Source organism: Passer montanus, unplaced genomic scaffold, assembly GCF_014805655.1.
Source record: "Passer montanus isolate IOZ18808 unplaced genomic scaffold, ASM1480565v1 scaffold65, whole genome shotgun sequence".
Taxonomy (NCBI): Eukaryota; Metazoa; Chordata; class Aves; order Passeriformes; family Passeridae; genus Passer; species Passer montanus.
The window spans coordinates 1,713,119-1,726,374 of NW_024371593.1; the positions used below are offsets into that span (position 1 = coordinate 1,713,119).

At 42.7% G+C, this 13,256-nt stretch overlaps 1 protein-coding gene across 13 annotated transcripts in view; it reads right to left on the reverse strand.

Annotated features, from left to right (window-relative positions):
* BRSK2 (BR serine/threonine kinase 2) overlaps positions 1-13,256 on the reverse strand; it is a 307,128-nt gene that overhangs the window by 90,023 nt on the left and 203,849 nt on the right. For all 13 annotated transcript variants that reach the window (XM_039728379.1, XM_039728383.1, XM_039728381.1 and 10 more), the window contains exon 4: positions 3,389-3,529. In XM_039728379.1, coding sequence (XP_039584313.1) covers positions 3,389-3,529 — 141 coding nt within the window. The remainder of the gene's footprint in view (positions 1-3,388; positions 3,530-13,256) is intronic.

The window sequence follows — 13,256 nt, forward strand, 5'->3', positions numbered from 1 at the left end:
GGGCCGCGCGGCGCCAATGGCGGCTCGCGCCGGTGATGTCACGGCCAGCCAATGAGGGGGCCGCCAGCCCGCCCCGCCCGGCGCTGCAGCATTCCCCACAGACAGCGGGAACCGGCTCTTCCCGGGAAACCGAGCGCCTGGCTCCCGGCCCCGCACACGGAGTCCCGCAGGGAACACAGCCGGGCACTCCAGCAGCAGAGAGGGGCGCAGTGTCCCGCGTTCAAAAGGGGCTGTTGGTTCGGGGCACCCAGCGGAGGTACCCGAAAGGCCCAGAGTGTAGGACAGCAGACACCCAGTACGAGGTGAACGGCAGCTTAGGCGAAACCCATCGGTTATGTCAAAGAAAACCTGCCAGGCTGGGATGGCCTCACATGGATGTCCGGGGATGCTCAGCTCCCGGTGCCGTTCCCTGCTCGGCGCGGCCGCTCCAGGCACTGCAGCACGGTGCGGAGCGCTGGGAGCGCAGGGAAAAAAGGGCTGGGAGGAGAAGCAGGAATGCCGCATCACTGAGCCAAGCGCCTGCAGCTCGGGAAAAGCAGAGGGATAGCACAGATCCCATGCGATGTCCCTGCGTGGTGCCACTGGTGCCCCTGGTCCCTGGCGTGGCACGGTGCCATGTGCACACAGAAGTCCTCAGAGGACTCGACATGCCTTACACATACGCGGTCCCCCATGGCCGACCTGCACCACGAAACCCTGGAAGTGACTGCACCACAGAGTGAAGTACACCACATAGTCCCCCGCTGCTTCCAGTAAATAAAGTAAGAACAGGAAGCACATAACATTTTTAAAATAAAACACAGACAAGCCCCACACCTATTCTGCTTCCTCTTTTCAGCTGCTTGTTTGAAAATACCTCTCAGACAAAGGTGATCTCTCCACATGGTAGCAGCAGGAGCTTTTTACTGATAGGAGAGGGATTGGGGAATCCTCTCTGAATCTTTGGTTCAGGAATGCTGGTGTATCAATGCATTTTGAGCGGTGAATACTGAATGTGTTTACATGCTGCTGTTGAAATAAGCCACGGGTATTTCCCAGTGTTTTGGGATGTACAGGAAGAAGATGGGACTATTATATGGGTCTGGGGATACCAGGCTATCAATCTATTCTGCCAGTGGGCTGGAGGCACCCACATTTAGTCATTAAGCAAAGCAGAAGCCTTCATTTTTCACTGTGGTCATAACTGGATAACCTGGCTGATGAGATGATTTGTCATTTCACTGCCCCACGACAGGACAAGGTCAGGCTTCATTGCTTAGGAAAGCACATTAAGTTTTACACTCACATATATATTTATGCATGCTCTGATTTTCTGATAACTGTCCAGAATACAGCACAGAATAGAACACAGACCACACGAGTCTCAGAGCGACCTGGAGGCAGAGCTTATGATTTACTGCTAACTTAGCCAGCACTCAATGCTCGTCAGGTGGGAGTTAGCAAGGAATGGGATTTACTGTCCAAGGAGACCTACTGCCCACAATCCAGTATGTTTAACAGAGGAAAATGGATTTCTAAAGAGAGACATGCATCTGCCTAGAAAATATCACACAGTGTTAAACCTGCAGAGGTGCTTGTCTGTCTGACAGCCTCACCATGATCCTAACTTAGTTTATTAAAGTCTCCCAGATCCAGAGGGATCCATAACAAGTCCAAAGGACCAGCATGCTTTAGTATCAGAATCTTTAGTATCTAATCTTTAGTATTAGTATTAGATTACTATGAGAATCTCCCAATGGAGATTCTGATTCCTCTGGAATATTCATTTGGAAGTGTAAATAATTTCTCTTCAGCTTTCCTTAAACATTTTTGAGTGTGGTTGGATTGGATCCCTTAACATTAAGCCAAGTAGGGAACAGAATGTATGTATGCAGGCAATCCACCAGTGGTTACACTGCTCAGTGCATGTAAAAAACAACAGGTCTACAACCTGCCAAGGATCATGCTGGTTCTAAGGAGGTCATGATCACTCGGTGTAGCTGAATAGCAGGGAGGAAAAACTGTGGAATTCACAGAATAAAACTGTGAGTTTCAAAACATGTTGGTCAGAGGTCACTGCCAACAGAGAAAACTTAGATCATCTAGTTAGGGCATGCAACCTGCTCTTGGCTTCTCTGGGAATTTCTCTGACTATTGTAACCCTTCCTGTGTCAGGTAGGCATTGTCCTCAGGACCTTCTCACCCAGATCCACCACCTTTGAACTGCCTCTTCTGCTAAGAGTATGCTGTTATACTCTTCTTATACAGTATACTCTTCTTAATATATCCTCAAGAAAGGCTCTTCTTTTCCTTTCCATTTATTAGAAATATGTTCTCCTACAGATCACTATTTCCTGCTGAAATGACTCAGAGATGTAGGGGGAGGGGGCTAGAAGAGCAAGTAAAACATTCAAACATTCATTTTTGCTGTGGCCATCTGGTTTGTGAGTTTTCAGCACGGAACTGGTGGTACAGAAAATCCCTGCATGGCTACTAAGAAGTAACCACACAGTGATTATGCAAATCCAGCTACTGCAGTATCTCTGAGTGGCCCTTGGCCTCCTGGAGTGGGGGATCTGTGGCTGGCTGTGGCTTTGGAGAAGCAGCCATGCAGACATAATACAAATGCTCTCCCCCAGCCAATCCAAATGCAAGGAGCTGCATTTGTGAGAGGTGAGCAGGCAGTTATGGGTCAGTAGCTGTACAGAAACTCTTGTGCTCAGACTGACGGCAACAACATGATTTCAGTATAATTTAAATTATCTCAACTTGCTGAAGATGAAAGAGAAACTGGTCCAATATAAAATGGTACCTGAAAGCACAGGTTAAACCACAGTCCATGGTTAAATAATGTGATGGAGTCAGTAAGAAAATTCTTCCCTACTGGAAAGGAAATTAAAGGCAACAGTGACTCAAATGCCCAGAGGGAACTCAGTAAAGGTTGCCAAAAGCCAGCAGGTTTCCAAAAACTGAAGGGAACCATAAAATGACTTTGCTGTATTTGCAGTTGTCCCAGGTTTCTTCAGGGATTCATTTAGGTACAGTGTATGGAGTTCTTACTTATTAGTAACTGCCACAAAAATTATGGAAATGAAATTCTTTTTCCTCGGTGGTTTTGGTTTTCCTATTTAAAGCCTTCCCTGCAAATTAATTCTTCTCCAGTGAAAATGGTGGTTTTTAAAGCCTTCCCTGCAAATTAATTCTTCTCCAGTGAAAAATGACAATCTTTTCCATGAGAAGTCTGTCTATGACTGGTACACTGTCTCACACATGGACAAGAATTCAAAAATACATCAGCACTTTCTCAATGCTTTTAGAGCTTTACAACATCAGTTACTTAAAATTAAAAGTATCAAGGTAAGATCCCTTTATTATAGCAGGGAACTCCCATGGAAATGGCTGTACTCACCATATTGAATGACTATGGCAGAAGTCTAAAGCAGAGATGATTTGTCGGAAGAACTTCCTGGCTTCTTTTGGTGTCAATCTTCCCTTTTTTACGAGATAGTCGAAGAGCTCCCCACCTGACACATGTTCTAGCACCAAATACCTAGAAAAACAGAAAGCAAGGATTTTTTAAGTATGTGATCACACCAACCCCCTCACATTCACACAGCTATAGACAAACACTTCTGTTTATACGTAGTCAAGGGGAACTCTTCCAGAAATAACAGTGGAAGAGAATTGGAATTTTAAAATCAGAAGCGATTAATATGTTTAACAGTGGTTTTGCAAACTTCAGACCTGCCATTGTTGGATTCAGTGTCCAATGGCATAGCAAGACCTAATCAGAAAGCTAAAAATTACTCCAAAGACCAGGACGGTAAGAAGAGAATAATCAAGTATGAGTTTCCACAGCAGGTCTCAAAGCTGCAGTGGAGTAAGACTCTGTACCAAGAAGCCTCAGGTCCTTCAACCAAGCTGACAATTCTTTTATAAAACAGCTGTGGCAAAGCTGCAGTCAGGCAGAACCAGACAGATATCAACAAACCAGAATGAATTAAGAAAAGGTGAACAATGTACATTATTAAAAAAAAAAACAAACAAACACCAAAACCAAAACTACATGTGTGTGCAGCCCATATAAAAGCTTAGCTTTTGCTGCTGAACAGCAGTGATTGGCTGGAGCAGCTGCCTGACCTTGCAACTCACAGGTGAAAAATGTGGCACTGAGTGAATACATGTGGCACAAAGGGGGCCTAGGAGGAGAAGAGGAAACTCCTGACCTCATATAGCACTCCTGGCAGTTATGGAGTGAAGAGTGAAACCTTCTGGAAGGAAAGGACTTGCCATGGATGGACCACCTTGCTGTTTTAAATAGGGCTAATGAAAGGCAGCCAAGCAAAAGAAAACTGTATAAATCTCTGGAAATGCTGCCTAATAGTGGGAGTGACATTTTCCCAGGGAAGTGGCAGGAACCCTATCAACAGAATCCTTTAAAAACAAACAAGCTTGAGTGTACTTCTCAGTCCCTGCTTCCCAACAGTGCAGCAGACCATACTGAACTGTATGTGCAGCATGATCCCTCAGGCCTGTGCTTTACAGCAGAACACTTTTACTACCAGAATTAATCCAACTCCTCAGATTTGAGTGGATGGTGAAGAATAATTCAGGATACTCTCTTTTCTGTACCTCAAGCAGCATAATCTCCAAGGAAATTTCCAAATTTGAAATGAAAAGTAGGGAAGATTAATATAAATTGGGGGTCTTAATTAGTTCTGTTTTCAATGTTTCCAAAAAGCTAGGACAATAGAAGGAATAGAAGCAGTTGTGAGGAAAGTAAAGCTTGATCAATGAAAATGGCATTAGCCTTGAAGTTGCGAAAGTGGGACCTGAGCTCCTGGTCCATCATCATCTCCCGTGTAACTTCCATGTTTCAACTCCCAGCTAGCAGAAGGAGAAAGCACTTCGCTGCCTTACAGAAAGACAGACATTGGTATTGTCTTGCCAGCTAAATAAGTACTAAAAGGACACAAAAAATGGACAAAACAAAAAAATTATGAACTTGAGGGAATTAAAATTGCACTTTTGAATTTTTTTATCAAAGTCAAAACAGTTACAAGAAACACCGTAATATTGGCTTTTAAAAATTAAAGTAAGTTAAAAAGCAAAAAAATCTTAACTTGAAAATCCCATTTAGAATATATGGGTTATCTCCTTTCCAAACAGATGGGTAATTGCCCAACTGTCTGCTGGGTACACCCTGGTAATCTGGAGATCAGTGTTTATAGATACGACATTTTTTGAGCAAGTAATTCAAACACAGAAGAAAGGTGATATGCAGCAGCCACAGGCACTGGGGTGTCCGCACTGTCAAGTCCCAATCCTTGGTTCCTAAGCCTTGGCTAACAGACAGTCTGGTAAGAAGGTTTGCTGTAGAATTCATTCTCCCTCTCCTATTAGAGACAGATTTGGCTAACTATCCAATATGGCAGACCCAATTCTGGCATGGAATCAAACCTAAAATCCTTCTTGAAAGCTTGCTGTCTCACTGTGCCCAGCAGAAGCTGGATACAGCAGTGCATCTTGCCCCCAAAATTCAAATTGCTAGCTGCTTTCTTTTTCTGGGAGGTATCATACAAAGACGATTGCAGTTACAGATACAGAACACCCTCCACACTGGCTTCAAACAAACAGTTTTTGAAAAATACAGACCCAGCATTTCTGTCACCCACAGCAGGAACTGCGAAGCAATTTATTTTCATCAACTTCATCTTATTAAAAACACTCAACAAAAATGCACTGACACGTTGTATGAAAAATAAAACAAATTGAAAGACAGGGAACATTTACAAGGTTATTCATTTTTTGCTTGCCACCTAGAAGCACTAGATATAATAATGGAAATGAACAGGGGAGAGCATTTGAAACAGATTTGTGCCTATGACAAGTCAAGGGACACGGAGAAGCACAAGAGACGATGTATTCTGATCTGACAAAACCCCCAACGTGACATGAGTGAGAAGGACGACAAACACATTCCTCAGTGGCCGAGTGCAAGAAAGAAATGCTGCAGGGATCATTCCACAAGCACTGCGTGGCTAAGCTGCAGCTAGGATTTGTGAGCTCAGGTTGTCATCTGCCAGCCCTATTTCCCTCCAGTACCTTGGGGTTTTTTTTTAGGAGAGCCCCCAACTAGGAGATTTTCTGTTAAACAAGGGCATAATTCAGCATCTGCCCCTATCTCTGTGCAAGCCAACATTCTGCTGGCACGTGACATGGCACAGTAGTAGTACACTTGTTCTTTCCAAACAGGCTGACAAGAAGAGTTTAAACATTTCCAAGTGTTGCACTGGTTCTAAGCACCACTGGACAGCTACACAAACCCCACTAAGTGCTGCATATCTGTTTCTACCCGTGTGTGTGAACGTGCCTATGACTCCACAGAAGAAGAGAATAAACACTCTGAAAAGCCAAACAGAAAAAGCAAAGGAAAGAAAGGACGTTATTCCCTAGGCTAGAAAATAAGGCATACAGACACTACATCTTTTCTGAATCCATGGCACAGAAAAGAATGCAAATCTTCTGTGTTCACGTCAGCATCTAAAATCCTTCTCTTTGGCAAAGTGCTACAGGATTGGAGGTATGCTAATGCCAGCTCTTGGAGGATCTAGGAGAAGGTAAATAACACATAGCCCATAGGGGAGAAAAACACTAAGAAGCATTTTCATGAGTCTTCCTTCCCTTTTATCTTTCCCAGATATGACAGGTTTTCACTTCATTATAGTACTACTTTTCCAATTTATTCTAAGCAAGCAAGCAAGTTGTGAAAATCCCAGAACAGTAACCAGAACTTCTTTCCTATTACATTTAGAGATGAAAAGCAACTTATTGTGAATGAAGTTTTGGGGGATTTTTATCCTGTCTATGTAAGATTGACAGCATCAGTCTTTCTTCCCATTGTAAAAACATAAGAAAACTTGTTCTGTAATAGCCATTGCAAGAAGGTTCAGGAAAAGGAGAGACCCAGTGTTTGGCAAGCAGTGTGCACACTACTTGCTGTGATAATACAACCAGGACCTCTGTTAGGACAAAAGACTCTGCAAGAGCACCTAGTTCTCACGTATTGGGTGCTCTGGACACACCCCAACTCTTCCAATCCTTGCATTTCACAGGAGAGAAGCAAGTTTTGACAAGCATTAACCTCCTGTTCTTTACTGATAGGGAACTGTGAAGCCAAGTGACTTGTCCAGGGTTACAGTCGCCCAGTATCAGAGCTGGGATTAGCACCTGTGGTCCCTTGTGCCTTCTACTCCTTGCTGTCCCCACCACCAATTTCCCCTTTGCCTGCTAGGACACTGAAAAAGCCAGAAAACAGCAGGCCTCTGCAACTCAATATGAAGGCAAGTATGTCAAAAAAAAAAAATCTCAGTTACTTTTTCCTCACTGGATATATTCTCTAGGAGATTGCAAATGTTCTCACAGGCTGCAGCTCACTTTCATACACACCAAGGTCCACATCTTGCATTATTTTCTTATGTCCCTGCTACAAGCCAAGACATGAAACTAAGATTCTCTGGTTCAGTTTCAGCGCTTGAAGGAGACAAGACTTTTTTCTTTAAAAGCAAAGATAAATATGAGAATAATTGTGTTGATTGGAGAGGAGCAGAGAGATTGCATCCAGCAGCATTCTGTCTATTCCCTTTGCTGTTCTTCCATCTGCATCCCATCATCACCACCTTCTCAATAAAAGATTCTGAGTTCCTAACCTCAAATGACCCATTGCATATAATCAGAAATGCAAGCTTAATTCTAAGTTTTTTTTCTTTCTTTCTTTTTAGTTCATTTTATTTATTCTTTCAGGAACCAAAATAGTACGTAATCATTTTTCATCAGCTCCTATCTGAAGGCTGATTTTTGCTGAGATGCTTGACAGCAGATTGGACTTTCCATTCCCAACAGTTGCTTTGTGTGTGGGATTGTAAACTGGTATTGTCCCATTCTTGTCCAGTGCCAGCACAGCAAGGACTTCTCCATGATAAGATAGATTACTGTTGCACTATGCTCCTACCACTTAAAACAGTAAAAAAAAAGACACTTCTCATGACACTTCTCGTTTCCATCTGGTGGACTATGCCACAGCTTCTTAAGAGGTGCCTTTGCCCATGCCCTGGGGAGCTTTGAGGAATAACTCAGAGAGCCCTCACTGAGGCAAGGCAGTTACATGCTACCTCCAAATCAGAATTGTAACTAAAGAAACAGGCTGGCTCTGAGCAATGCCAGGAAAAATGCTGTTAAAGAAAGACTAACTGGCACAGAGAACACCAGAACCATGCAGTACCAGATACTTCTGGCAAAATAACAAGAAAAAACCCCAAATGCAAACAAACACATCAGTTATGATCTGTAAAGAACGAAAAGCTGTCTTTTAGCCAGTAGCAAAAATGGTGTGAAATGCTAAAATTCTTGCCAGATGGGATTGCCTGCAGCAGCCCATTAGTGGGCATGCAGCTCTTGTTTTCTCAGGACAATTTACAAGATACTAACAGCTACACCAATTATGTATTTATTATTATAAAAGAGTTAAATGGAGAGATCTCTAGTTGAAAGCTCATGCTGAAACACAAAGTATTTCAGGTAAGTATTATAAATGCAAAAAGATTAGGATTACCAAGATACACTCTCTAATGCTCTAGGATGGAAGTCAATTCACACATCAGGCAATAGAAGGTTTGTCCATCAGTGCTTGCAATTAGCTGTCTGCTGGGGAAGCAGTTGATAATTTATTTTTATTAAGTGATATGACATTTACACATATAAAGCACAACTTTGCTTAACCTAAACAAGTAGGTTTTCAAGTTGCTCTTCTATGTAAGCCTGAATGTTCCACTGGGTACCATCACACATCACTGGGCATTGTCCTAGAGCTTCTACTATGCTAGAATTTGACTAGATATCCGTGTGGCACTTGTTAGTTTTTAAGATGCATAGCTTCAGCCATGCACTTCAGCAAGATGCAAAACCCAGCTGCAGTTATATAGAAAGAGATACACTCAATGACATAAAACATCAGGTGGGAAACTCCATCATAAAGACAGAGAAGTCTTTGGTTCCCTTCTGTCCTGATGTTTTCTGTGCCAACAGCTGTAAAACTCTCTTAACTTTTGCCCCAGAATTAAACATAGGCTGAAAGGGCTGCACCACAAATGGTAGGGTTGGCACTGCCACAACCTTGATGAACCATGGGCCATCTCACAGTAATCCTGGCAGATGATTCACAAGAAACTACTACTCCTTGTAACCAATTCATTTGAGAGCTAGAAATCTCACTACATTTCAAAGAGACCTGTCTTAGGGAACAACAGACCAATAAAGAAAAGCCTTTAGAAGAAAAAAAGAAATGGTGATTCTCCTTCCAGGCTACCACCCTACTTGCAAAATGTCCTTCCCTATGTATATATGGTTGAATATATATGTGGCAGGGAAGAGGTTAAAAGTTGCCCAGGCTGACATGCTCTGTAATTCTTTGACAGCTTTTTCTCTGCACTGTTTTCTATTGATTAAATAATCTCTATCAGATATGAAGCCCCTTGTTATTGGCATAGCCTATAAATTATTCAGAAGTTATATAAATTCTTATGGCGGGCATGAATTTTTAAACCCTTATTTGGCACTGGGCCAGGAGCTCTGTATTTTTTCTTCCCCCCTTGCCTGCAAGAAAATGTGCATGTGTTAGATTTCTGTTTTCTAAAAGACAATTTTAACTCGAGTTTGCATGTTTGAATGGATATTGTATTTGATTGCTGGTTACATTTGGGCATGAACAGGTTGGGGCTTTTGGGGAAAAGAGGTAGTAAGAGATTATGCTGTTGTGCTCTGTACCTTTGATTAATTTGGGATGAAAGGTGTTTTGAGCAGTACCCTCATGGTGTGTAGTCTTGGATGCCAAGGCACTGCAGCATTCATCCTATATGGGCACATGATATGGAATGCATTTAGCCAGAGGGATGCTCAGCACAGGATGGGCAGAGCTGAGACAACACCCATCAGGTCACTGCTGCAATTCTGTTAGTGACTCTATACTTCAGGGCTTTCTTCTTCAGAGCTAAGTGGCCTTTCCTGTAACAACCAGAGCCCAGACACACACAACACTGCCTACCAAAGTCTAAAAGAGAAGTCAGGCATGAGAATGTACTGTGGCTCTGAAGTAACATCTCACAGAATTACTCATGTCACAGAACTGCTACACTATGGGCCTCCTTTTCCCCAAGCCCAGCATCATGGCTGGATGGTATCCAAGCACACATGTCAGGCAGTGAGCAGAGGATGCAGTCAGGCTTTTGGGCAGAGCTTATTAAGACTTTGTTGCATAGAGTGCAGCATTAATTGCTACCAGCAGCTCTGCAGGCCCTGCTTTGTGCAGGCTGGTGTCCCTCTTGTGAGTAGTGACACCCTCCACTCCTACCACTGACTGGCTTTCTTCTGGCTGCACGTGCTTGTCATTCCAGACAGCCCTAAAACAAGTCAACAGCAGAAGAAGAGGGGTCAAAGTAGCTGGTTACAAATATTTTCCTTAGTACTAATCAAGACTCAGGTAGAATGCTATTCTGCCTTCCAATCCTGTTTTATTTTCTTTCCCTGTATCACAGCACCTGACACCCCCCAGCCTCACTCCCAAGGTGCACACCTACCACAAAATTAATTTTCAGTGTTGAGCCTTTAGAGTCACTCTGACTTTCTGAACTCTCCCTCTACTTTAGACAGGTTTCCCTGCAGATGGATTGAATGGCAAAGTCTTGGCCTACCACTAACAAGAACACACAGAACCTTTTTTTAATCTTTTCTGCGTCTTCTGGCACCTCACAATTAGTTTTCAACAAAAAGAAACAGAATTACAGGAAAACCCTACAGGAGAGGACAGGCAGCACAAAGGCCTCTGCAGACACCACCAGAGCTGTAAGTCCTTGACTCCTGCTGCCACCTGATTTTGTATGAGCCAGAAACGTGAGTTGTGCACAGCTAGGAGGACATTTTAATTTTCTTATCTGGCTCATTGTGATGCACCTTCATCTCTGAAATCAGGAGGTGGTGTGTTGTTTACATTGAAATGAGATTTGGGCACTTGCCCAGTGATAGCATTGTACTGATGAAAGATGAGAAAGGCACTTATATTTGAAAAAGATGCTGAGAAATGCACAGCACACTTCAGAGAACAATTGTCTGGTGTCCACTCCTCCACTCAAAACAGATTCTTGCTTAAAATGCTGATCAAACTGGATGACAGAGACATAAAATAAATGCTGCCAAAATTTTTGAAATTTGAAATCATAAATGTGAAGATTTGAAAATCATTCAACATAAATCCACACATATATACACAAATATCCGTATGCATCTTGACATAGACATTTACAGAAATATATACACAGCCATCAATAGCAAGGGAATAAAAAAATACCAGTATTACCATCTGAAAGAAAAGTGCATAGAGTGGTTGTAGTATGTATTTTTTTTCTATTTTATTTCCACTCCCCACCAAGCCCCTGACAGCTGAAACTAAATAGTTAATCAAATGAGATCAAAATGGATAATGCTGCCCCTGTTGGGAGTTCTGCAACAGAACTGTATCAGTTAACTCGATCCCATCTGGAGAGAAAGTTCCATCTCCTGTGGACTGTCTAGTGGCCCTTAGCTTGCCATGCTAACAGCTCCTCCAATAGGGGACAACTGCTTTTCCATGAGCCAAAGAATGTACTGCATAAAACACAATAAATAAAACTCCGTGTAGAGGCAGCTCAGGAAAGACCTTTTCTATACAGGGCACAGAGAAGAGAGGATCATCCCCCAAGTTCACATAGTTCATCTGCAATGCAGAAATCACCAAAGGAGTGTGTCCCTCCAGTATGCCTTACAGAACACACCAAAATTTTGTTGTAATCTGTTACTATCTTGCTCCTTCTCTTAGTACATGCCCCATCCTGGAAGTGTTCAACATCTTGGGTAAGGCTCTGAGCAGCCTGGTCTAATCAAAGGATTCCCTGCCCATGATAGGGGAGGGGTGGACCTGGATGATGTTTAAGGTCCCTTCCAACCCAATCTATTCTGTGATGATTCTATGATTTGTATTTCCCTAAAATTCGTGACTGTCTGCACTTCCTTAGTCAAACTGACTGGTGCACACACAAGTTTTGGTAGCCCACTGATCATTCCCCATACCAGCCCACTTTGATTCATTTTGATCTTTAGAAAAAGGAGGACGAATCCCCATCCTGGCTGTTTTGTCTATTGACATTATATGATGGGAGAGATGAAGGCATTGATTGTCTGTAGCTATTTCTAAATTATCTATTACTGTGGACTCCCAATCTTGCTTGGAGGCCATCAGTGTGATCATACAACAAATATGAAATAATTCAGCTGTCAGTAATATTGCTTGTTTAGCCAACACAATATATATCTGAGGCTGTATGTCACTTACAGAGAGCCACAGTGCCCTCTGTTTCCCCACCACACCTAGATGTGTAGTCCACAGTCTTACTAAATAAGACAACTTAAAATGATGGATAAAGAGGTGGAATAATAGATTTCATAGCTATATCTACCTGTCCAACTATCTTGGAAAAAAAGAACCCTACTAAAATAAACAGAAAAAGAGTGCTTGGCTAACACACATATGCTAACAGATTTTTATTATTATTTTTAAGAAATCATTCTCAGTGTTAAATAAACTGTGGAAAAAGGATTTGATTCATGGTTGCATTAGGAATCTACTCAACCAAAGCCCCTTGTCACAAATTAAATCACAAACTAAAAGTCAAACATGATTTGTGAAATTAACAGTTATCGAGGAAATGCTCCCCAGTGCTGCATTGTGATTAGACTCTGGCTTCTGAAATATCACCCATAATTCATGAGCTTCTCTGAATCCGTGCCACTACTGCTACTGCTGGCATGGCATACACGATGGAAAGGTGCTGCCACAACCAGAAAGCAATCCCTTTCCTGATGCTGGTGAGAACCAGAGGTCACGGTGTCTTATTATATGGGAAGGTACATGCACAGACACTTCTCAGCCCCCACGCACTTGTAACACCTCACCCCTCCACAGGCTCTCTCTTCCACCTCTCAGATTTATCAAAGGCCACAGCTGTTTCTAATTTTGAACGTGGAGGCTTGGCAGAAGCTCTGCATTGTGCCCTTTCTTTAAAATAGCGACTAATAAAAAATGAAACTTAATTAACAGTCATTTGTTCTTTCAGAGTCAGTGTCTTTCAGCAGAGGGATTTGGTGCCTTTGCAGGGGGATGCAGACAGCTTAATCTTACAGGCAGAGGAGCT